Raw genomic sequence first — 23,785 nt, 5'->3', positions numbered from 1 at the left:
GGGGTATGGTATTTGATGAAATGATTTTGAGTGTTTAAAATGTAAAAAGCTTAGAGTCATTCCATGCATCCTTTTACTAATATTATAATTGTTTTACTCTAAAATCCCATTCCATAAATTTATTCTGGAAAATCTTAAAACCACCATTTTTACTGAAATTCTACCTAATTTTTTAAGGCCATTTAATCTCATTTAGAATATGTTTTGGATTATTATCTCTAATGGCATTAATTCTCTCAGAAGTGGGTATTGATATTGTATATGGGAATAAAAATGCATAAAATAAAAAAGAAGAGAAGAAAAAAGGGGGCCTTTTAGTGGCCGAGAACCAGCAACTGAAGGAGGGAGCCGGCAGTGCTCAAGCCAGCCACAAGATAGCGAGTGCATAGCACCCAATCTGGTTGATAAGCCAAAAATAAGGGTAAATTATCCAATTAAAATACCTTATCGTTGTTAATTTTAGCTTATACAATAAAATTTATAAAACCCTAACTTAAGATATAGTGATAAGTATAGGTATCGTCCAAGGGAAGCTAGTAAGGCAATTTAATTACTTATCCAATTTAGTTATCTGGCCCTAATTAAGGTTAATTAATCTTCAATGAGGATCAAATAACCCTAATTATATGAAGAAATTTAGAAAGAAGGGTAGAAGAGATGGAAAGGATAGAAGAAGTAAGGATCTCTAAATTGACTTCTTTGATCCAATAAAAAGGATCAAAGGAGTCAAATAGAGGGGTTAAGAGAAGATTTAACGAAGATTTGTTTCTTTGGTGGAACTAATATCCAAACTAAATCACTAACTTTTTATAAACTTAATCTATTCTTACATAGAATTAACCTCTTTTCCTTTTTCAGCTTTTTTGTTCTTGGAATAGTTAGATCAATTATATTCTCACTCATCATAATCCTAGTAAGGGCTTGTACATTTGGCTCAAGCCTAGCGATTTAGAAATTCAGACCAAGATCAAGGAGAATAATCAAAATTTTCAGTAACACATAATCCAAATGACACTAAAATTCAAATACAATGAAGTAAAAATACCAAATACAGATGAACCAGGCTGGTTCTCCTCTCTGCCTTTCAGCTGTGAAAGAGCTACCTCCAGAATGACCTTCTCAACTCGACTTTATGCTTCTATGATTAGGTTAAATGGTAAAAATTATCATTTTCCCCAATAAGTAATCAATGTTTATCCATCGATGTAGGCTTGATCCAAATGTATAGATAGAAAGAGGAGGTGGATACAAGCAAAGCCATAAAAATTTGAGCTCAATCCGACTTCAGGATTTAAATTTATTAATAAAAGAATATTGACTAATCGTAGTTGTTGGATCAATATATCAATTTTTAATTCAATTTTGATTTATACGCAATGCCATGTCGCTCCCTCATTGGCTGGGAAATTTTTCGACTCATTTTGGTGAGTCCTTTCTCGGCGTGCCACGTACCCCCTGGCTGAAATAAGAAAAAACATAGAAAATTATCACAATATATTGTGATTCGTACTTACCTATACGTCTTTACCCCTGCCTCCCAACCAAAATTCACCACGTCACCTTCCCTACATGCCCTATGTATGTGCTGCATGGTCTGTGCACTTACTGCCTTCAAAAGATTCCTCAACAAATAGCATTTAAGCCATCGAATTCTCTTCCAACGGCCGAGATTTGGCCACGTGGCCCCACAAAACCTATTTCTTGAATTTTTGCGCAAAAACCCCTGCTTTGATTTGTCCGTGCAATCTGATGTCGCCCAAAACTAATTGTAAATATGCCCCTCCGCTTTCTCTCTCCTCCATATTTCCCTCAAAAACCGTAAAAAAATCCCAATTAATTCGATAAAAATCCTCCAAACATTTTTATTGGATTTTTATGCCTGCAATGCACGACCGAGAGCTATTTTAAGGGCATATTTTCAACCAAAATTTCAGAAATGTCCCCCTGCATTTAGAAATTGATTTAAACTACTATTTTCTTTGTAAGTATATCCTATTCCATGTAAAAATTCATTTCTTCCTCAAATAAATACCCAAAAATTTAATAAAATTACTGAAATTTTAGTAATTCATCACCACCATTAATTAGCGTTAAAATTAATTTTAAACCTGCCAATTGCATTTGAATATAGTTATTCCAAGCTTAAACAAATTCTGTAAAAATCATAAATTAACATAAAATTAGAGAAAATGAGAATTTAGTTGGAAAATTAATTAACATGTAAATAAATGATAATAACCCTATTTTACTCTCTTTAAAATGGATAAAATTGTACCAATGACTTAAATTAAGCACTTAATTTAGGGTCTTATCACTGGTCAGAAGCCAGTAACACTGCCACATAAGAAGCCCTTGAAAACCCACATAAAGGAGCATCTAATGGCTAACACACATGACTTGGCTAAGGGCATGTACGCATACACCAAGCTAGCGCGCACACACTTGAGGAATATGGTAATTTAATTCGAAGGTTAGAGAAAAATGGCACTTACATAGTAATATTTATTTACAATTCTTCCGATATTGGATTGTCAGAAAACTTTTTATTCAGCTTCGCACTGGGCCAGGTCGTCAATGAGAAAAACTGATCACAGGCCAACAGGTCATACCTTAAGGAAATAACAAAGAATCCATGGCCGAGCTTAGAGTCGTACCAACCCTAAGCCCAGGTCATCACGGGCTGATTTAAGTTAAAAGTATCGGATCTCGGCCTTCACAACTTCTGACAAAAGATCAGACGGTCGGACTTATATCTAACCTTTTATGTGATTTTCTATTTTTAGGTTGCTGATTGGTCATGATGGCTGATCCGGATTGTGGGATCATGTGAAGGATGAACCAGAGCATGAAATGTTGACAAATAATCTGATAGGGTGTGTGACGGAGATGATGATGCGGCACATGGGTGCATCAGAATAACAAGGGTCCACTGTTATTTAATCGCAGCCGTTGGGCTTATCCAAGGGAGATTAGATGGTCGAGGGTAGATTCATCCTTCTCCACTCCCAGCCACTTTTCTCATCAGTTGGACTACGGAGGTCAGTGGTCGGGGAGGACCATTGGCAGATATAATGTCTTGGGAGGGTCGTTGGATCAGGAGAGGTGATGCATATCTAATTTGGCATCTCTCTTTGCAGGAAAATAAAAGACAACGCAGACCCTTTCGAAGCTTGAAGCAGCCGATTCTGAATCGTGATAGCTCTACAGCAACTTGACAAGGTCAGGAAGGCATCAGAGAAGATTCAGGGATAGGAGGAACTGCACAAGCATGGAGAGAAGGACAAGCAAGAACGCACACCGACATCCGGGGGCGGCAATCGGCACCCCTACTCTTGCTTGCCTAAATCAGGGTGGATCGAGTACCTACCCTTGCTCAATCTAGATGAGAATCAGTAGTAAAAATATCATAGAGTAGATTATGTTCAAGTCAATCACCTATTAAGATCGATTTCATTAATGATTCAGTATTATGATTTTGCTGCAGCATTTTATCAAGGATTTCCCCCAATTTATCCAATTTCCTTCTCTATTTTTCCTAATTAAAAAATCCTAAAAATCACTTGGTTATTATATAAACTTATCTGAACTACCATTAACTACAGTACTATATAAAACTTTATTATACTTATCTTCTTCATCCAATCTAAATTATTTAGCCTACCCCTATATATCTAATTAAATGCATTCTTATTATTAGATAATCATATTCTCCTACTTAATTATCGTGCTCTTAAATTATAAGCATCCACATATATATAGCTATTTCTCTTTCCCATTAATCCACATCTAAATAAATATATAACTCCTTATTTCCCCTATCATAATTAATACTTTCTTTCTTCATTCTTCTTCTTACCTCTTACAAAACTAAATACTTCAATTAATTAACTTATTACACCTTATTAACATCAAATATTGTTCACTGTCTTACTAAATATTAATGTCCATCGTTATTATATCCATCTCCTTTCTTACACATAACTTACGATTGATTAAATAAATAACCTGCCTATCTCTTATTAAGAGTATTTTATTCTATCTCACTAATCTTCTATACTACTTCCACTACCAACATTAACATCACCCTTAATTGTAGTACCCTTAACCATTTCAAACACCCTACTTCCATCTCTCTCTTTCTCTAGTTTTCTCTCACACCATAAACTATTCATTACTATTACATATTATCTTAGTTCTCTCATTCATTAAATAGTTCCTCCCGCCTACTAATTACTTATCTTCTACTATACTCACTATCTTCTCTCTAACTACAACTCAACTATTAAATTCATAGCTAAAGTTCAGTCCCTGTGGAGACAAACCTCGTTCCTACCATATGTTTGAACGAGTTTTCTATAATTTAAAATTTTATTTGATTTAGGCAAATTAAACATACAACGACACTAAATTTAACATTGTAATTTGCCTCTATCAATAAACTTCTAGTGTTGTATGGCTGTTTAGAGTCTGAGATCCATATCAATCTTCTTAATTTAGCAACAACGGGTTAAATCAAGAGAGATATCAAAGATTAAATCAAGAGCTTTTTCGGTAAGGAGCGACTGGAGTTTAGACTTTGTAACAATCTATCTACAGCTCCTTCTGTAAGACCAACTAGGTAAGTTTTCTTTCCTATGTTGACCACAAATTCATTGCATAGATAATTTAAAAGGTATCATAGTATAATTAATTCCCAACATTTTGCATTTTCTTTTATATAAGTTGTTTTACTTATGGACACTTAAAAAACCTATGCATTTGTGAAAAAGTTCAGTTTTTCTAAAACGACCAGAAACTAAGCAATTTGTGATAAAATATTTGATTCCAGGCTATTAATTTGACAGGCTATTAATTTTCCAGAAACTAACCAATCTTAAGTTTTGGGAACCTGAAATACTCTTAAAAGTTATGTGAAGACATAACTGACTCCAAAATGATTTTTCTTTGATAAAATAAAGTTTAATTGATTGATTTCATCCTACAATTGTGGTTTGATTTAGACATTGAGATTTAAAGCTGGTAGAAGTCTTGAAGAAAGAAAATTATTTTTCTCAAAATCTATTATTTGTCTCATAACTTATTATTAAAATCAGACTGGATCACTTATCAGGACCATTGTTTTTATTTTTTGATAAATTATATACAATTTATTCATTCGAGCTTAATTCTCAGATATCATTGGAATATTTTATGGGATAAAAATGAAAATGTAGGCTAAAATATTCCTATTCTCAAAATCAGGGCATTTACCTTTGGAAGAGCATTACCTTTATATATAATTTTAACCTCCTTGCTACTTGGTCACTAAAAATGTGAGAAATATCGATATAGATTTTTTGTCCCTACTAGTAAATGTGAGAAACAACATATCAGCATCACATATTCCACACGCAGTATGAATCAATTTCACATTTATGAACATGTTTTTTTATGACAAATATGGTAATTTTTTTTTATTAAATAGCGAAATGTTTAAATAACCTTTTAGTGATTGAAATAATTAAAACTTTAGCAGAAACTTCAGTGTTTGATCATTTGCGTAGTCCTTCCTACTTTTCAAAAAAATAGCTTCTATTAAAAAGCTTGAAATTTTCAGAATCATAGTAAAATGGATGGATCATTAATTTTACACTAAGTTTGAGCGATGCCCAAGTGAAAGTACGAGTTTATCCTTCATGTTTCGATTTACAAAACATTTTTTCACTAAAATGATTTTCAAGTAGGATTCAACAACTTTATTATTAAACTTCAAGGGAATATGACCGAAATATATATTTGGCATTATGTTGCTAGGGTGCTGAACATAGATGTGACTCGATCAAATGCTTGAGATAATTCATTATAATGAATCAACATCAAATCTGATACTTTTGGATAGTCTCCTGAGAATTCATGTCAAGATTAATAATTATTAAGTCCTCTGCTCCTAAAGAATAATCAGGTTTGAAAATTAAAAGTACAAGGATTTGATGTCAGTTCTTGGAATTATTTAATTAAAAGTTCGATAGTTTCAACTATGAGAAGAAAAACGTAATTATCAACTTATCATACGTATATATACGAACAAGATGATTAATAACATAAGCAAATGATAACTATCAACAAAAGCTGAACAAGATATTGTGTAGATTGAGTGCATTCAAAGGCATGCAAACTTTTAGGAAAATTAAGTTTTTAAAGTATTCTAAAACGTCAATAGCAAATACTTTGAGAGCAATATATAATATCCGAACTAACTACCAGGATCCTTCGGCAAACTTAGCAGGATTCTTGAAGGCAGAAAATCCCCAGAATGTCTTCAGAGAGTACGCCGGGAAGATTGTTGCGCCATCTTCGGTGATCTTCGCAATCTGCAAAAGTAATGGGAATAACATAATATGTTAAATCTTAAAAATTACCCCCATCGAATCGACAGATTCATCAGACAATCTTCATCCATCCTTGTTGATCGACAGAATTGTAATTATAAAAGGCCATCGAAAGAAGTAACTTAACTTTGTCAAATTACGTAACCTTTTTTAGGAAGAAATATAAAGGATTTATTTCGCATCACGGCTCAAAGCCCACAGTGTTACGAGGTTGTCACTTAGATAATCCGACCAGGCAGTCCGATCTCAATCGGTGTCGTTCGTTAAGGTTCTACGGAAATCAGTTTAATCAACAGCTATCAAGCTTTCAAATGCAAAACATTATTCTGTCGCTATCACGGCTTAAAATATTATATATAATAATTAGAGTTCTTGAGAGGACAGTGAAGGAAAAGCCTACTCTTGAGAGTCTTCTGTCATTAAGTTTTTGCCAAGATTATGGCAAATGCACGGAATCTAACCCCCAAGATGTAATGATACTATTTCATGGTGATCAATGTGTGATTCCAGTTAAGAATAACCATGAATAATCATTTGTCATTAGCAGTGAAAAATAATCGTTGTTGTTCATATTTCACGATTCACCAAGAATATGAAATCAGAATCGTTTGATTTTAACAATCGCGAATATAAGAATCGATCTCAAATCAAAATGAAACAAGAGGAAGGTAGCACTTACAAATATTTCTGAGCAACAGAATCAAGAAATATTTGCAACAGCAGACAAGAAACGTTTCTATATCCCGCAGAAATGAATGCATATGAAAGAGGAAAATAGGGGAACAATAGAACATACCTGAAATTTATTGATCGATGATCTGTCGCGGTAAAGAAGAACAAGCAAGCACTTCTCCAATAATTTTACAGCCTCCTCAAAGCTCATTTCCTCCGTCCATTCAGCACGAAGAATGGGGACTGCTAAGTGGTTTCCAAATCCAGTTGCAACATGGTTGTCTTCGTAATGCGCACCAAGCATAGTGACCTAAAAATAAAAACTAAGTAAGAGACAGAGGACTTTTAATACATAAATGGAAATTTAGAGATGACGTTACAAGATTCGCTGCTTATCTACTGAAAGCTATCAAGATCTTTATTTCACTCGTTCTCTCGCATGAAAAAGAAGAGACATGATCCCATCTAAAAAGCTTTCTAGAAGTTAATCTGGAAAGTTAATGTAACTCCAGATTGGCCGCCGAAAAGGCGAGGGCGAATTGGCTTTCGCCATCTGCAATTGGATCGTACGCATCATCATCATCATCCTAGAGAAATTGAATGACGAGGGAAATGAAGACTCGTCATTATCATCATCATGCTGGGTGCCAAGAGAGAGTTGAGAAATAGGGACATTAGAGAAAAACAATAATTTAAATTATTCTCGCCATCCCATCATCAGTTCAATCACCCTTGCCATCATGATCCAAGCACAAAAGACAAGAAAATACTGAATCATCATCATCATCATCTTTATCCTCATCATACCATACTCACTGTCATCATCCTCATCATCGCCATCCTAGTGTGGACGAGTGAGGATGACCGATCATGTCATTATCAAGCAGGACAGGAAGAGAGTCACATTTGGAGAAAAAATATATGATTTTTTTTTGAAAAAATAAAATAATATGAATTATACTCGCTGCCGTCATCATTCTTGTCACTACCATCGTACTCATCATCATTCCATACGGCGGAAAGGAAAGGACTATGACTGACAATTTTATGCCGCCATCATCATGCTGGACAAGCGACGAGTTGTATAAATTATACTCATCACCTTTGTCATCCTCATCATCATAAGCAGCTGGGATGCTTATGACAATGATGAGTCATCATCATCAACAACGATAGATGATGAGTCATCATCATCAACAACAACATTAACAATCCCAAAGGCCGGGAAGAACTAAACCAGAGGTTCAACCTACCTCAGGCCTATCTACAGGATTATCAGAAAGAGATACATTAAAACCAGATGGAAGGGACGAAATGAATTCAAAAGGAAAAGAATACGTTTTACTGATTGTCAATCTCTTTTTTCCTAGTCCAAGATTTCTGGAATAGAAATAACTATGATAATGAACAGCTGCATTTTCTTTATGACCATTCTTGATTCATGAACGAATAGAGAAAAATATACCACGCCGAGGTATTTATGACCATTCTTGATTCCACCAAGAACCAAGGAATTCCACAGAGGGTTGAATTTATTGCGTCGGTTGTACATCACTCTGGTCAAATAGTTGTGAATCTCTTTGGGGCCCAACGAATTCCCATCGTCCCACATGTTGTCATACAGACTGCATGCCGGAAAAGGAAAAATCAACATGAAAATTCATTAAATTACATAAATTTATAAAGTCCGGAGGCGTTCGATTTCGATTTCTCACATTAACTCATCAAGATACTTAAGAATCTCCTGAAAATCACTGACTTCTCCACTAGCTCCTAAAAGCGAATGCTTTCCGATGGCTTTGATACGATCAACAGACTTGTACCGAAGAGTTGAACCATATGAACCTGGTAATTGGTATTGTGAAATAATCGCCAAAAGGACAAATGAACAAGAATGACAATTTTTTTTTTTTTTGAGGAAAACAAGGAAAACTTGGACTGCGTCAGACATACTGACAACACTTATAAGATAAGCATAGAGTAAGAAATGACTGATGCTATTTACTCAGTGCCATCAGAATCAGCCACAGCTTGCAAACAAAAGACTGATGCTATTATCTGTGGTGTTTTAATCATGCGTTTTTCAAGGTGAGTTAGAGGGTTATGTACGTTTGAATGCTTCCTTTGACATCAAGAGTTAAGTCAATCAAACATTGGAAATTTTGTACTAAGAATTAGTGTCCGTTGGATCTTTGGAGAAAAACTGCAGATATTTTCACCAAAGGCTAGCCAGGTCCTCACTTCCGGAAATTTGTATCCAAGTTAGCAAGATTAAACTTGGCATTGGCAAACAAACTTGTAACTGGCATTTATATAAGTATTTTAACGAGTGAAGATGTTCTTTTTAGCCAAACCCATGGAGGAGGCACAGGGTGACGCAGGAGAATAGTTCAAAGACATGCAATATAGATTAAAACACTATGGTTTGAACAAAAATGCTACCAATTTCATAAAACAGATAGGTGACATGTCACTCAATTTATTTTTTTTTTGAAACACATGTCACTTCAATTATGATCCCTTAAGTTCAGACTACGCCAGAAAGATAGGTCTTTTGGAACGAGGAGGCAGACGTAAACGTGAGGAAATTAAGAAAGTAATATTAAATGATGAAATTAGACCTCCAGTATCAGCAGCCATGAGGATGCCATCCTTATACTTAATGCCAATCACCGATGATCCAGTAACGTAGGGATACCTGCAGGCATGAAAGAAACTTTATAGGAGGAACCTTGAAAAGCATATTTGAATTTGCTGACGCTAAAATAATGTAAGTGTAACTACAGAAATAGAGCCCAAAAGAGAGAAAAAAAGGATCCAAGCTGAAACATAACATATCTCAACCACTTATTTCAAAAAAAACGTATTTCCAATGAATCATTCTGGATTCAGCTCAACCCACTATGTCGACCACTTCCGGTCATGCCCGTAGGCGTCATACGCCAAAATAAGTTCCCTCCTCATTATCATCATCATCATCATCCCTTAATCAATAGAAATGAATTTTTAATGCTAAGCGGAAAATGCTAAACAATTCCCACTTCTCAAGCCAAAAATTCACGTTTTTAATTTTACCGGCCTAAAGGTCGAACCATATCAATACAAAGCGATCGCGATGGGACTCTGCAACAAAACACGGAGCTGCGGACGAGTTTAAAGGCGGAAACTACAATGGCAGTGAATTTAGGTTTTTAGTACGGAAAACAAGCAAGTAAACCAAGCATCACTCCGGCAGGAGGATAAAATCCACACAATTCCTAACACGACAGCACCATATCGCGAACAAGAACCAGCGCTTACAGCGTTCTTTGAGAGCCAGCAGCGTCGTCGCCGGGTGCCAGAGGAACCGCGGAATGCTGCAAGAGATCCACGCGAAAAAAGATTGAAAAATGGAGAGATCAAAACAGAAGATAAAGTAGAAGAGAAAGATCAGCATAATGTGTAGAGAAATCTCACATCCATCGGCCGACGGATTTCTCGTCTCGCTTCTCTGTCTCCCTCGTCTCGGAGCTTGTCCCCTTCTCCAAGAAATGAAATGAAGAACTCACTAAAGAACAGTTTCAATTTAAGCGGAGTTATAAGTACGGAGTTAGAAGAAGTGAGGCTTTTTTAAAAAGTTTAATCGTAATTATAATTAACTATGTTATTTAAAGCGAGTCGATAATAAAAATATAATTAAGAAGTATTATTTTAAGCGAATCTTTCAGAGTAATCAGAATTATTGTTAGTGAGGTGAAATAGTACATATTTAATGTGTAGACTATTATACTATAATTAATCATTCGATTAAGATAATTTTAACCATAATAGTAATATATATTTCCGGTAAGTAGACTATTACAACATAATTGATAATTCGATTAAGAAATTCTTATAACCATAATTATAATTATGTGATGAGAATATTACATATTTCATGTCGGTACACCACTGAAGTATAATTAATAGTTCGATTAGGAAACTTTTCACCATAATTATAATAAGGTGAGGGTAAATATAGTATAAAAAATAGTAAATATTAGAAGAACAGGTATCAATTTAAGCGGAGCTTTAATTACGGTAGTTAGAAGAAGTGCGGATTTTTTTCATAGTTATAATCATAATTATAATTAATTAATTTTCTTTAAAGTGAGTAGTCTAAAAATACATTTAAGCGAATCTTTCAGAGTAATTATTGTTATTGAGGTGAAATAGTGCATATTTAATGCGAGTAGATAATTATATTAGGAAAGGAAAAATAATGCATATTTAGCGTAAGTAGACTTGAAATATAATGGATAATTCGAGAAGGAATATAAAATGTTTCGGGTAGGTACGTACTCTATTAAAATATATGCGATAGTTTTGTTAAGAAAAATTCACCATTACTATAATTAGGTGAAAAGAAATATTATACTATAACTAGATTGTTAAAATATAATTAATAAGATGACTAAGAAAACTTTGACCCTAATTATAATTAGGTAAGAAGAAAATTTTCGCCATAATTAGGTGAGAAGAATAACACATGTTTCATTAAACTAGACTATTAAACTATAATAATAACTAGATTTAGGAAATTTTCACATATTTATAATTACGTGAGAAGAAATAACAAATGTTTCATGTAAGTAGACTATTTAAAGTATAGCTAATAGTTTGATTGAGAAAAATTAACTACAATTCTATTAGGATAGGGAAAATAATACATATTTCACGTAATTGGACTATGAAATATATTTAATAATTCGATTAAGAAATTGTTCACCATAATTATAATACGAGAGGGAGAGAGCGAGAAAGAGAGGAGGAGAGGGAGAGAGCGTGGGGGGGGGGGGGAGGATAGAGCGAGAAAGAGAGGGGGAGAGAGTGAGAAAGAGAGTGAGAGATGGAGAGAGGGAGAGATCGAGAGAGAGAGGGATAGAGCGAGAAAGAGAGGGAGAGGGAGAGCGAGAAACAAAGGGAGAGAGAATGACAGAGAAAGAGAGAGAGGGCGACAGAAAAAAAGAGAGAGACTGAGACAGAGAGATAGAGAGAATGAGACCGAGAGGAGAGAGAGAGGAGAGAGAATGAGGGAAAAGGGGAGAGACCGAGGAGAGAGAGACCGAGGTAGAGAGAGAGAGAGAGAGCGAGTTCGAGCTAGAGAGAGGGAGAAAGAGACCGTGATAGAGAGAGAGATAGCGAGACCGAGGTAGAGAAAGGGAGACTGAGAAGGGATAGAGAGAGAGAGAGCGAGAGCGAGGTTGAGAGAGAGACAGAGACCAAGGTAGAGAGAGAGATAGAGAGACCGAGGTAGAGAGAGAGTTTGTAAGAGAGAGAGAGATACAGCTAAAGGGGGCCACAATCAGAGAGAGACAGAGAGCAAGGGTTTGTGAGAGAGAGAGAGAGAGAGTTTATGAGAGAGAGAGAGTTCGTGAGAGGGTGAGTTCATAAGAGAGATAGAGAGAGATTTGTAAGATAGAGGGAGAGAAGGCGATGGCTAGAGTGAGCCACAAACGGAGGGCGAGCGACCGAGTAGAGAGAGATCGAGAGACTGAGAAGAGAGAGAGAGAGAGAGTTTATGAGAGAGAGAGAGATCGTGAGAGAGTGAGTTCGTAAGAGAGATAGAGAGAGATTTGTAAGATAGAGAGAGAGACGGCGATGGCTAGAGCGAACCACAAACGGAGGGCGAGCGACCGAGTAGAGAGAGAGAGAGATATAGATACTGAGGAGAGAGAAAGATGGAGAGACCGAGGTAGAGAGAGAGAGACCGACGTAGAGAGAGAGAGAGACCGAGCTAGTGAGAAACCCCGAGGTAAAAAGAGGGAGATAGAGACATCGGAAGTAGGGAGAGAGAGAGAGAGAGACCCCGAGTTGGGAAAGGGAGATAGAGACATCGGAAGTAGGGAGAGAGAGAGAGAGAGACCCCGAATTGGGAAAGGGAGATAGAGACATCGAGGTCGAGGGAGTGAGAGACCAAGGTAGGGAGATAGATAGAAAGACCGAGGTAGAGAGATAGATAGATAGGTAGAGAGGTAGATGTTGGAACCTAGCTCTCTCACTTCAGCAACTCACACAGAGAAGGGAAGGACAAGCACTCACTCTCTTGATCTCACACAGAGAAAAAGGTTTTCAGCCCTCACTGTCTTGATCTCAGAGTAACAAGATGCAAGAACACTTTGAGACAGAAAGGAACCTTGATGCGCACAGCATACTACAACAATGAAAACACCTACATTTATAGGCACTCCCCCATAACTTCCTATGAATTTAAACTCACCATGGCCACACACCTGTCCATGTACTTGGTCATCCAAGAAACCCAGTCTTCTGCTCTCCTTGAACTCAGCTCCTGCCTCCACATCACCCTATACCATGATGACTTGTTCTTTGTTGACTAATTCAAAAACACCAACTCCTAAATTAACTAAGTCAAGATTAACTTCCCAACAGTAGAGAGATAGATAGAGAGACCGAGGTAAAGAGAGAGATGGAGAGACCGAGGAGAGAGAGAGGGAGTTATTAATATTACTCTTTCTCTTTATCGAGAGAGGGAGAGGGAGAGAGAGAGATCTTAATATTACTCTCTCTCTCTCATCTTCAAGGGTTCCTGCAGGACCCCGAATGGGCGGTGCATTTCGGGAGAGAGTGAAATAGAGAGATAGAGGGAAAGAGAGACGCGGATTGGGAGAGAGAGAGAGAGAGAGAGAGTGATTGAGTGAGAGTGAGACCTGGAGAGAGATATAGAGAAAGAGAGAGTGACAGAGAGAGATTGAGACCTGGAGAGAGATACAGAGAAAGTTACAGTGAGAGAGAGAAACCTCAGAAAATACTGGGCTATTAATTACTACGCTATTAACTACATCACTTATCACAATCACATGGAAATAAGAAGGAAATAAGAACACGGAAATAAGGAAATAAGAACACGCCCACACCTCCCACAATAATTCCTCCCATACCAGAAGCTCCATCAAGGAGTAGAAGACAGCAGCAGCATTCATCTGATGATCCAGACTGCAAGAGAATGATATCTGTACATGGAATACGGTTGTTTATATATATATACCTAACACCTATCATCAGTGGTTACGCAAACATACAGAACGGATATTTTTTAACCTAACACTGGTTAAGCAAACAAACACAACGGATGTTTTTTAACCTAACATTGGTTAACCTAACAATCACAACGGATCATTTTTTATCCTTACCCTAGCTAAGAAATCAAACACATCGGATGTTTATTAACTTAACAATGGTTAAGCAATGAAACACAATGGATCTTTTTTATCCTAACCCTGGTTAAGAAATCAAACGCAATGGATGTTTTTTAACCTAACACTGGTTAAGCAAACAAACACAACGGATGTTTTTTAACCTAACATTGGTTAACCTAACAATCACAACGGATCATTTTTTATCCTTGCCCTAGCTAAGAAATCAAACACATCGGATGTTTATTAACTTAACAATGGTTAAGCAATGAAACACAATGGATCTTTTTTATCCTAACCCTGGTTAAGAAATCAAACGCAATGGATGTTTTTTAACCTAACACTGGCTAAGCAAACAAACACAACGGATGTTTTTTAACCTAACATTGGTTAACCTAACAATCACAACGGATCATTTTTTATCCTTACCCTAGCTAAGAAATCAAACACATCGGATGTTTATTAACTTAACAATGGTTAAGCAATGAAACACAATGGATCTTTTTTATCCTAACCCTGGTTAAGAAATCAAACGCAATGGATGTTTTTTAACCTAACACTGGCTAAGCAAACAAACACAACGGATGTTTTTTAACCTAACATTGGTTAACCTAACAATCACAACGGATCTTTTTTATCCTTACCCTAGCTAAGAAATCAAACACAACGGATGTTTATTAACTTAACACTGGTTAAGCAAACAAACACAACGGATCTTTTTTATCCAAACCCTGGTTAAGCAATCAAACGGAACGGATGTTTTATAACCTAACACTGGTTAAGCAAACAAGCACAATGGATCTTTTTTAACCTAACACTGGTTAAACGAACAAAGACAACGGATCTTTTTTATCCTTACCCTAGCTAAGAAATCAAACACAACGGATGTTTATTAACTTAACAGTGGTTAAGCGAACAAACACAACGGATCTTTTTTACCCAAACCCTGGTTAAGCAATCAAACGCAATGGATGTTTTATAACCTAACACTGGTTAACCAAACAAGCACAACGGATCTTTTTTAACCTAACACTGGTTAAGCAATGAAACACAATGGATCTTTTTTATCCTATCCCTGGTTAAGCAATCAAACGCAACGGATGTTTATTAACTTGACACTGGTTAAGCAATGAAACACAACGGATCTTTTTTAACCTTAGACTGGTTAAGCAATCAAACACAACGGATTTTTTTTAACCGCTTATTTAGCCCCGTATTGTATTGTACAGTTGCAGTCGACTCCCCCATATCTCTCTCTCTCTCTCGTTGTTCCTCTCTGGCCATTACTCACGCGAGAGTTGAATCGACGGTGGGGAGGAGGGACGCCGAGGAATCGGCCACGGGAGCAACGACAGCAACGATACGCCGGTACGTTTCTTTGTCGCTACCACTCGCCCTCTCTCTGATGCTCTCTATCTCTCGATCTATCTATTTTCTCTCTCAATTTCGCTCGTACGATCTCTCTGTTTCTATCTTAATCTCTCTCAGTTTCGATCTCACGATCTCTCTGTCTATTTCTCTCTTAATCCCGCTCTCTCTCTATTTCTCTCTTAATCACGCTTTCTCTCTCTATTCCTCTCTTAATCACGCTCTCCCTGTCTCGCTGTATACATCTGTCTTTAAATTTCGCTCTTTCCTTCTTTATATTTCTCTCTTAATCACGCTCTCCCTGTCTCTCTATATACATCTCTCTTTAAATTTTGCTCGCTCTTTCTATATTTTTCTCTCTCAATTTCGCTCGTACGATCTCTCTGTTTCTATCTTAATCTCTCTCAGTTTCGATCTCACGATCTCTCTGTCTATTTCTCTCTTAATCCCGCTCTCTCTCTATTTCTCTCTTAATCACGCTTTCTCTCTCTATTCCTCTCTTAATCACGCTCTCCCTGTCTCGCTGTATACATCTGTCTTTAAATTTCGCTCTTTCTTTCTTTATATTTCTCTCTTAATCACTCTCTCACGATCTCTCTCTTAATCACGCTCTCCCTGTCTCTCTATATACATCTCTCTTTAAATTTTGCTCGCTCTTTCTATATATTTCTCTCTTAATCACACTCTCTCCATATATTTCTCTCTTAATCATGCTCTCCGTGTCTCTCTAAATACATCTCTTTAAATTTCGCTCTCTCTTTCTATGTAATTCTCTCTTAATCACGCTCTCTCCATATATTTCTCTCTTAATCACGCTCTCCCTCTCTATATATAATTCTCTCTTAATCACCCTCTCCCTCTCTTTCTATATAATTCTCTCTTAATCACCCTCTCCCTCTCTCTCTATATAATTTTCTCTCGATCACGCTCTTACAATCTCTCTCTTTATCACGCTCTCTCTCTCCATTTCTCTCTTATCACGCTTTCCCTCTTTCTCTATATATTTATTTCTCTCTTAATCACGCTCCCTCTTTCTCTATATATTTATTTCTCTCTTAATCACGCTCCCTCTTTCTCTATATATTTATTTCTCTCTTAATCACGCTCCCTCTTTCTACATATTTCTCTCTTAATCACGCTCTCTCTCTCCATTTCTCTCTTATCACGCTTTCCCTCTTTCTCTATATATTTTATTTCTCTCTTAATCACGCTCTCTCTTTCTACATATTTCTCTCTTAATCACGCTCTCTCTCATTATATATATCTCTCGTAATCCATCTCTTACGGTCTCTCTCTCTCTATTTCTCGTTTAATCTCTCTCTCTGTTCAACGTTTAATTTCTCTCTCATGCTCTCTCTCTCTATTCCTCTTTTAATCTCTGTGTCACGCTCTCTCTCTCTCTCTATTTCTCTCTAAATATCTATCTCTATTCCTCTTTAAATCTCTGTTTCAAGCTCTCTCTCTCTCTATTACTCTTTTAATCTCTCTGTCTCACGCTCTCTCTCTCTGTTCCTCTTTAAATCTCTGTCTCACGCTCTCCCTCCCTATTCCTCTTTAAGTCTCTCCCTCACGGTCTCTCTCTCTCTCTCTTCCTCTTTTAATCTCTCTCACGCTCTCTCTCTCTCTCTCTCTCTCTCTCTCTCTCTCTCTCTCTCTCTCTCTCTCTCTCTCTCTCTCTCTCTCTCTCTCTCTCTCTCTCTCTCTCTCTCTCTCTCTCTCTCTCTCTCTCTCTCTCTCTCTCTCTCTCTCTCTCTCTCTCTTCTTTCTTAATGTCTCTCTCACGCGCTCTCAATAAAATGAAAAGAAAGACGGTGAAATATATATATATATATATATATATATATATATATATTTAACTTCGACACTAATTTTAAAATTTTGATGCTTATAAAAACTCCGAAATAAACTTATGTCTCTGCGTAAATTAAATTATTACAGATATTATTGTTAAACTATAAATCCAAATAACGAAAAGAAACAACCTTAACATATATAGACTATAGAGACCGAGGTAGAGAGAGAGAGAATCATAAGCAGAGAGAGAGACCGAGATAGAGAGGTAGACCAAGGAGAGCGATAGAGAGGGGAGACCGAGGTAGAGAGAGACCGAGGTCGAGAGAGAAAAAGAGACCGAGGTAGAGAGAGACACCCCGAAGTTGAAAAGAGGGAGATAGAGACACAGAGGTAGAGAGAGAGAGACACAGAGGTGGAGAGAGAGACACACCGAGGTAGAGAGAGACCGAGGTCGAGAGAGACACCCCGAGGTAGAAAAGAGGGAGATAGAGACACAGAGGTAGAGAGAGAGACACACAGAGGTGGAGAGAGAGACACCGAGGTAGAGAGAGATAGAGAGACCGAGGTAGAGTGAGAGATAGAGAGGCCGAGGAGAGAGAGAGAGATAGAGAGGCCGAAGTAGAGAGAGAGATAGAGAGGCCGAAGTAGAGAGAGAGATAGAGAGGCCGAAGTAGAGAGAGAGATAGAGAGGCCGAGGAGAGAGAGAGAATAAAGAGACCGAGGTAGAGAGAGAGAGGCCCAGGAGAGAGAGATAGAGAGGCCGAGGAGAGAGAGATAGAATAAAGAGACCGAGGAAGAGAGAGAGATAGAGAGGCCGAGGAGAGAGAGAGAGAATAAAGAGACCGAGGAAGAGAGAGAGATAGAGAGGCCGAGGAGAGAGAGATAGAATAAAGAGACCGAGGAAGAGAGAGAGATAGAGAGGCCGAGGAGAGAGAGAGATAGAGAGACCGAGGTAGAGAGAGAGATTGAGAGACCGAGGTAGAGAGAGAGACCGAGGTAGAGAGAGAGATTGAGAGACCGAGGTAGAGAGAGAGACCGAGGTAGAGAGAGCGATAGAGAGACCAAGGAGAGAAAGAGAGATAGAGAGACCGAGGTAGAGAGAGAGACCGAGGTAGAGAGAGAGATTGAGAGACCGAGGTAGAGAGAGCGACCGAGCTAGAGAGAGCGATAGAGAGACCAAGGAGAGAAAGAGAGATAGAGAGACCGAGGTAGAGAGAGAGACCGAGGTAGAGAGAGAGATTGAGAGACCGAGGTAGAGAGAGCGACCGAGGTAGAGAGAGCGACCGAGGTAGAGAGAGCGATAGAGAGACCAAGGAGAGAAAGAGAGATAGAGAGACCGAGGTAGAGAGAGCGATAGAGAGACCAAGGAGAGAACGAGAGATAGAGAGACCGAGGTAGAGAGAGCGATAGAGAGACCATGGAGAGAGAGAGAGAGAGATAGAGAGACCGAGGTAGAGAGAGAGACCGAGATAGAGCCGTAGAGAGAGACCGAGGAAGAGAGAGAGATAAAGAGATACCGAGGAGGGACAGAAAGAGAGATAGAGAGACCGAGGTAGAGCCGTAGAGAGAGATCGAGGAAGAGAGAGAGATATAGAGATACCGAGGAGAGAGAAAGAGAGATAGAGAGACCAGGAGAGAGAGATAGAGAGACCGAGGTAGAGAGAGAGACCGAGGTAGAGCCGTAGAGAGAGACCGAGGTAGAGAGAGAGATATAGAGATACCGAGGAGAGAGAGAGACCGTGGTTGAGAGAGAGAGAGACCGTGGTTTAATATCTCTATATATATATAATTCTCTCTTTATCACGCTATCTCTCTATTTCTCTCTTAATCATGCTTTCCCCCTCTCTCTCCATATATTTCTCTCTTAATCACGCTCTCTCTCTTTCTATATATTTCTCTCTTAATCACGCTCTCCCTCTTATTGGACTTGACAACTAATATTGCACATTTTTCCGGTGAGAAGACTATAATAAGATGATTAATGATTCAATTAAAAAACTTGTTACACTAATTACTATTCGGCGAGAAGAAATAAAACATGTTTCTTCTCACCCAAGTAATAGTTCGATTAAGAGAATTTTGACGATATTAAATTAGGCGAGAAGTATAACATATTTAATGAAAGTAGAGTATTAAAATTTAATAAATCATTCGCTTAAAATTTTAGCCGGAGTTTAAGTACAGTCGTGCGAAGATGCGAGAAGTTATAATTTCAGACTGATCTTTAAAATTTTAAAAATTACTTAAATAAGGAGGGGGATAAAGAGTAAAATATTTAAAATAAGTAGGTTATTAAATAACGCACGTTTCATTTAAGTAGACTATTAAAATATTTATTATTTCTTCGGACTTGATATATCTTTTAATTTTTTCTTGATTAAACTATTAATCATACATCTTTTATGTCCGGAGACTATTATAATTTAAGCAACACTTCGATTTAGAAAAACTCGACCATAATTATAATTATGTGAGGAGAAATATTACACATTTTTCAGGTGAGTAGACTATGATAAGATGATTAATGATTCAATTAAGAAACTTGGTACGTTAATTACTATTCCGTGAAAAGAAATAAAACATATTTCTTCTCACCGAATTAATACTTCGGTTAAGAGATTTATAACGAAATTAAATTAGGCAAAGAGAAGTATTTCATATTAAATGAAAGTAGTGTATTAAAATTTAATCAATCATTCGCTTTAAAATTTTAGCCGGAGTTTAAGTACAGTCGTCTGATGATGAGAGAAGTTTTAATTTAGAACTGTTCTTTCGCATTTTATAAACTACTTTTATAAGGAGGGCGATAAAGAGTAAAATTTTTAAAATAAGTGGGTTATTAAATAAATTTAGTACTACTTTCGGAAAATAAGGAGGGGGATAAAGAGTAAACTATTAAAAATAAGTAGGTTATCAAATAAATTTAGTAATAGTTAAGGAAAATAAGGGGTGGGATAAAGAGTAAACTATTAAAAATAAGTAGGTTATCAAATAAATTTAGTAATACTTTAGGAAAATAAGGATGGGGATAAAGAGTAAACAATTAAAGTAAGTAGGTTATTAAATAAATTTTGTAATACTTTCGGAAAATACGAAGGGGGGTAAAGATTAAAATATTTGAAATAAGTAGGTTATCAAATAAACTTAGAAATACTTTCGGAAAATGTAATGTAAAACCGATCGCGATGGGACTCGAACCCACAATCTCCCGCTCCGGAGGCGAGCGCCTTATCCATTAGGCCACGCGATCTTATTGATGGAAGGGTAACTTATTTAATATCTAATACAAGTTTCAATTATTCACCTCGTCCTCTCTAGAGCGGAAGAATGTAATCGAATATTCCAACCATATTTATGGTCCGATAAAGAAAATAAATCCTAAGAAATTGTTGAAAAGAACTATAGAAAAAATATGTATTATGATATCTGTACGTCATATATTTATCATATTAAATGCATACATAACATCATATCATCTCAAAGAAACTATTAGTTGAACTTTATTGTTATATCAGCAATATATGTTTTTTGATAATTGTAGATTTTAGTGATCATGGAGTTTCATAGATTTATTCCTTATGATTGTGTTTAATTGTATAATTACAAGTACTTTTAAAAAACTTTATCCGGCGCGGAAACAGCATAGATGTGACATTCACTTTCCAATTTATTGAGGAGAAATATAGGAATACTTCTTATGAAATATTTCTTGCATCGTACATATATTTGATGAAGTGTTCATTTGTAAGTCTAGATAAACCATCCATGATATACTTGAAGCATTGATATTTTCTTCGTATCAAAACGCCATAACAAAACTGATCCACAATACTATGTCCAAACACCGTCTTAAAAAATCATGTATAATATCGATATGCTTTTGGATTTCACTTCATTTCCCTCATAGGTGTGTACCATAGCCCCAATCGAATGGAAACCAATGAAGAATTCCCTTGCTCATGTTATTACATGTTACAAAGTCAAGTGATTCTGGAACCCATTCTTGAAGTCACCCCTAACTTTGAGACTTCTTGCATAACCTCTGATTATGTTATTTTCCCTAAAAAACATGCATTTCCCTCAACCACACCTCAAGTTTACCCTCGCCTCCAAACTCTAACTCGAAAAGGCCATGCCGAGTCCTTTCTGGGCGTGGGAAGCTCGTGTCAGAAAGCTGATATGATATATGCTGCTTTGTCAAAAATACAAGATAAGTGTGTTCGGTGCATGATGACCCATCCCTGTGTTTAGGATCTATTGTTTTATTGATTTCTTAATCTATGTTCAATCATATATGTATGTATTTAAGCTATCAATTACAAATCCCAATTAATTTGATTCGGTTAACTGTCATGATGGGATTAAGACATTTATAACAATAAGTGTGGTCATCAAATATGTAGAGGCTAAGTATGTCTTGATTTTAATGATGGGATTAAGTAAGATAGACTAAAGAGGACTAAGTAACACCTCTTCCTATAAATAGAGGCCATGTCCTCGGGTCATAAGGTAGTTGACTTTTCTCTTGAGCATCCCATTACTTGAAGAGACTTGAGGAAATCATCTGGTATTGATCCAAAAGGTCTCCCCTCAAGAATCTTCGATTCAACTAAGAGAAGATGCAATGGATTGAGGTATGTTTTATATTAATTTTCATTCATGTGCAATCTTCATCATCCTTAAGAATCGACACAAACCTTGTGCGGATCTAACATCTTTTTGCTGTGTACTCAAACCATGGCGATCTTATTATGATGGAAGAAATAAGCCCTGGAGTATGAAGCTTCACATTCGTACGTGATTGTCAAGAGTGTAGCAATTTAAATCCAATGTGATCATAAAGTGTTGGATTCCCTCCATTCTTGGACAGTATAATACTAGGCTTAAGATCTACAAATTTTATTTTCCTATGGTTGGACTTAAAACAGGTTCAAAAAATTCCTCATGACCTTGCCTCGTTACAAAAAAAAAATTGAAACATATTTTCTAAATAAGAAATTCAAAATGTGTTTATTTTAAAAGATATATATAATGATAATATCATGCAAATGCTAATTCTAATTTTAACCTAGGGGCCCTGATATATTGGGTTGTAAGAATATGGAGCCACCTTCGACTATCCCTATTTCTATGATAAGTGCTAAGGTGGTTGAAATAAGGCATTAGATTTGAAATGATTTACACTCTTCGCATCACACAAGGTGCAAAGTTGTGTGGGAGTGCAAGATGTGTATTTATGACTCTTAAGTTCAAATAAGAGGAACGAGGGAGAAAAATAAAATGATTAGGAAGGGGAGTGGAAGATATTACCACTGATTTCCAAGGTTGAAGATTAAGGATATTAATCACAAGTATACATGATTTGAGGCACAACATATGCATGACAACATTGGTAACGTGCTACACCAAGGTGGTCTGAAGTCATGAATTTGATCAGGAGATAGGTGAGATCATTGGTGCATGATGATGACCTTATCAACCATCACTATGCATTAATCTATTGCTTCTTGGATGGTGACAAGAAGATGTGAATGTCATATAATTGTGATACTAGTACAGTATTTGTTATTGCTAAATAATACAATTGGAATTGAGGGAACATGACATCTCACAAGGGCCTCGGGAAAGTGGCATTGGCCAAGGGGTGAATAACATTTTTTAAAACAGCCAAAAGTGGAATTAAATTACTTGTGGGGAAAATACATCAAAGAGGGAAAGTAATGATCTTTTTTATCTTAAATCTATTTTTATCTTCCCTAAAAGTATTTATAAACTAATAGAATGTGCCATTAAAAGTTTCAATCAGGTATTCAACCAAGAAAATTCTAAACCTAACTCTACATGTGAACATCTGTTATGAGTCAGGGAAAATTCTATATCAAATAGTTTAGGTCGATGAACTGACTTATAGCTTTGAATGAAGAAAATGAGTCATGTAGACATGGATTCAGATGTACTGATATATATGGCTAGAGATATCCAGTCTGAGAAGAGATGAAATAGGAATAGCTCTGTATTCTTAGTGAATAACCCTTGTAACATGAGGAAAATTATACATCTAATTAATTTAAAAGAAAGTAAAAAAATACAGGTAAGAGATCTAGCCCTCAAGGTCTATCTCTTTGCCATGTCTTAGCTCAGCTGCTGGTGGAGAAACTTCCCTTTAATATTCAATCCCTCGTTGATCGTTACAATCCCTTTAATCTGTCTTTTCAGGTCGTGGTTACACACACGTATAGAGAGAGAGAGATGGATCAATATTATACAGGGTTCCCCATCTGGCTCTACGTGTTTACATAGAGATTTTCCTTCCAGTGCACAGTTCCATATATGGGTATATATGTGTAGGTGGATTGGTGAGTACATACTAAGAGAGAAAGAGTGATAGAATGTACTTTATATTAGTGA

The 23,785-nt window shown here is 36.7% G+C and overlaps 1 protein-coding gene, 1 long non-coding RNA gene and 1 other non-coding gene across 3 annotated transcripts; 1 reads left to right on the top strand and 2 right to left on the bottom strand.

Moving 5' to 3' along the window:
- Positions 1-2,906: 2,906 nt before the first annotated feature.
- Positions 2,907-3,483, top strand: LOC144707897 (uncharacterized). Its single transcript, XR_013582577.1, has 2 exons — positions 2,907-3,038; positions 3,138-3,483. It is a non-coding gene; the product is annotated as an uncharacterized LOC144707897 (long non-coding RNA).
- Positions 3,484-6,072: 2,589 nt separating this feature from the next.
- On the bottom strand, positions 6,073-10,613 carry PBG1 (20S proteasome beta subunit G1). Its single transcript, XM_078581097.1, has 7 exons — positions 10,497-10,613; positions 10,341-10,396; positions 9,662-9,738; positions 8,756-8,885; positions 8,506-8,665; positions 7,165-7,350; positions 6,073-6,350 (listed from the first exon to the last, which is right to left on the bottom strand). Exons 1-7 carry the CDS (start codon positions 10,500-10,502, stop codon positions 6,237-6,239), a joined length of 729 nt encoding a protein of 242 aa, XP_078437223.1. The 5' UTR covers positions 10,503-10,613; the 3' UTR covers positions 6,073-6,236.
- Positions 10,614-20,554: 9,941 nt separating this feature from the next.
- On the bottom strand, positions 20,555-20,627 carry TRNAR-CCG (transfer RNA arginine (anticodon CCG)). Its single transcript has one exon. It is a non-coding gene; the product is annotated as a tRNA-Arg (tRNA).
- Between the last annotated feature and the right edge of the window lie 3,158 nt (positions 20,628-23,785).

Source organism: Wolffia australiana, chromosome 9, assembly GCF_029677425.1.
Source record: "Wolffia australiana isolate 7733 chromosome 9, ASM2967742v1".
NCBI classification, from domain to species: domain Eukaryota; kingdom Viridiplantae; phylum Streptophyta; class Magnoliopsida; order Alismatales; family Araceae; genus Wolffia; species Wolffia australiana.
This window is presented reverse-complemented; position numbering and strand designations above follow the sequence as displayed.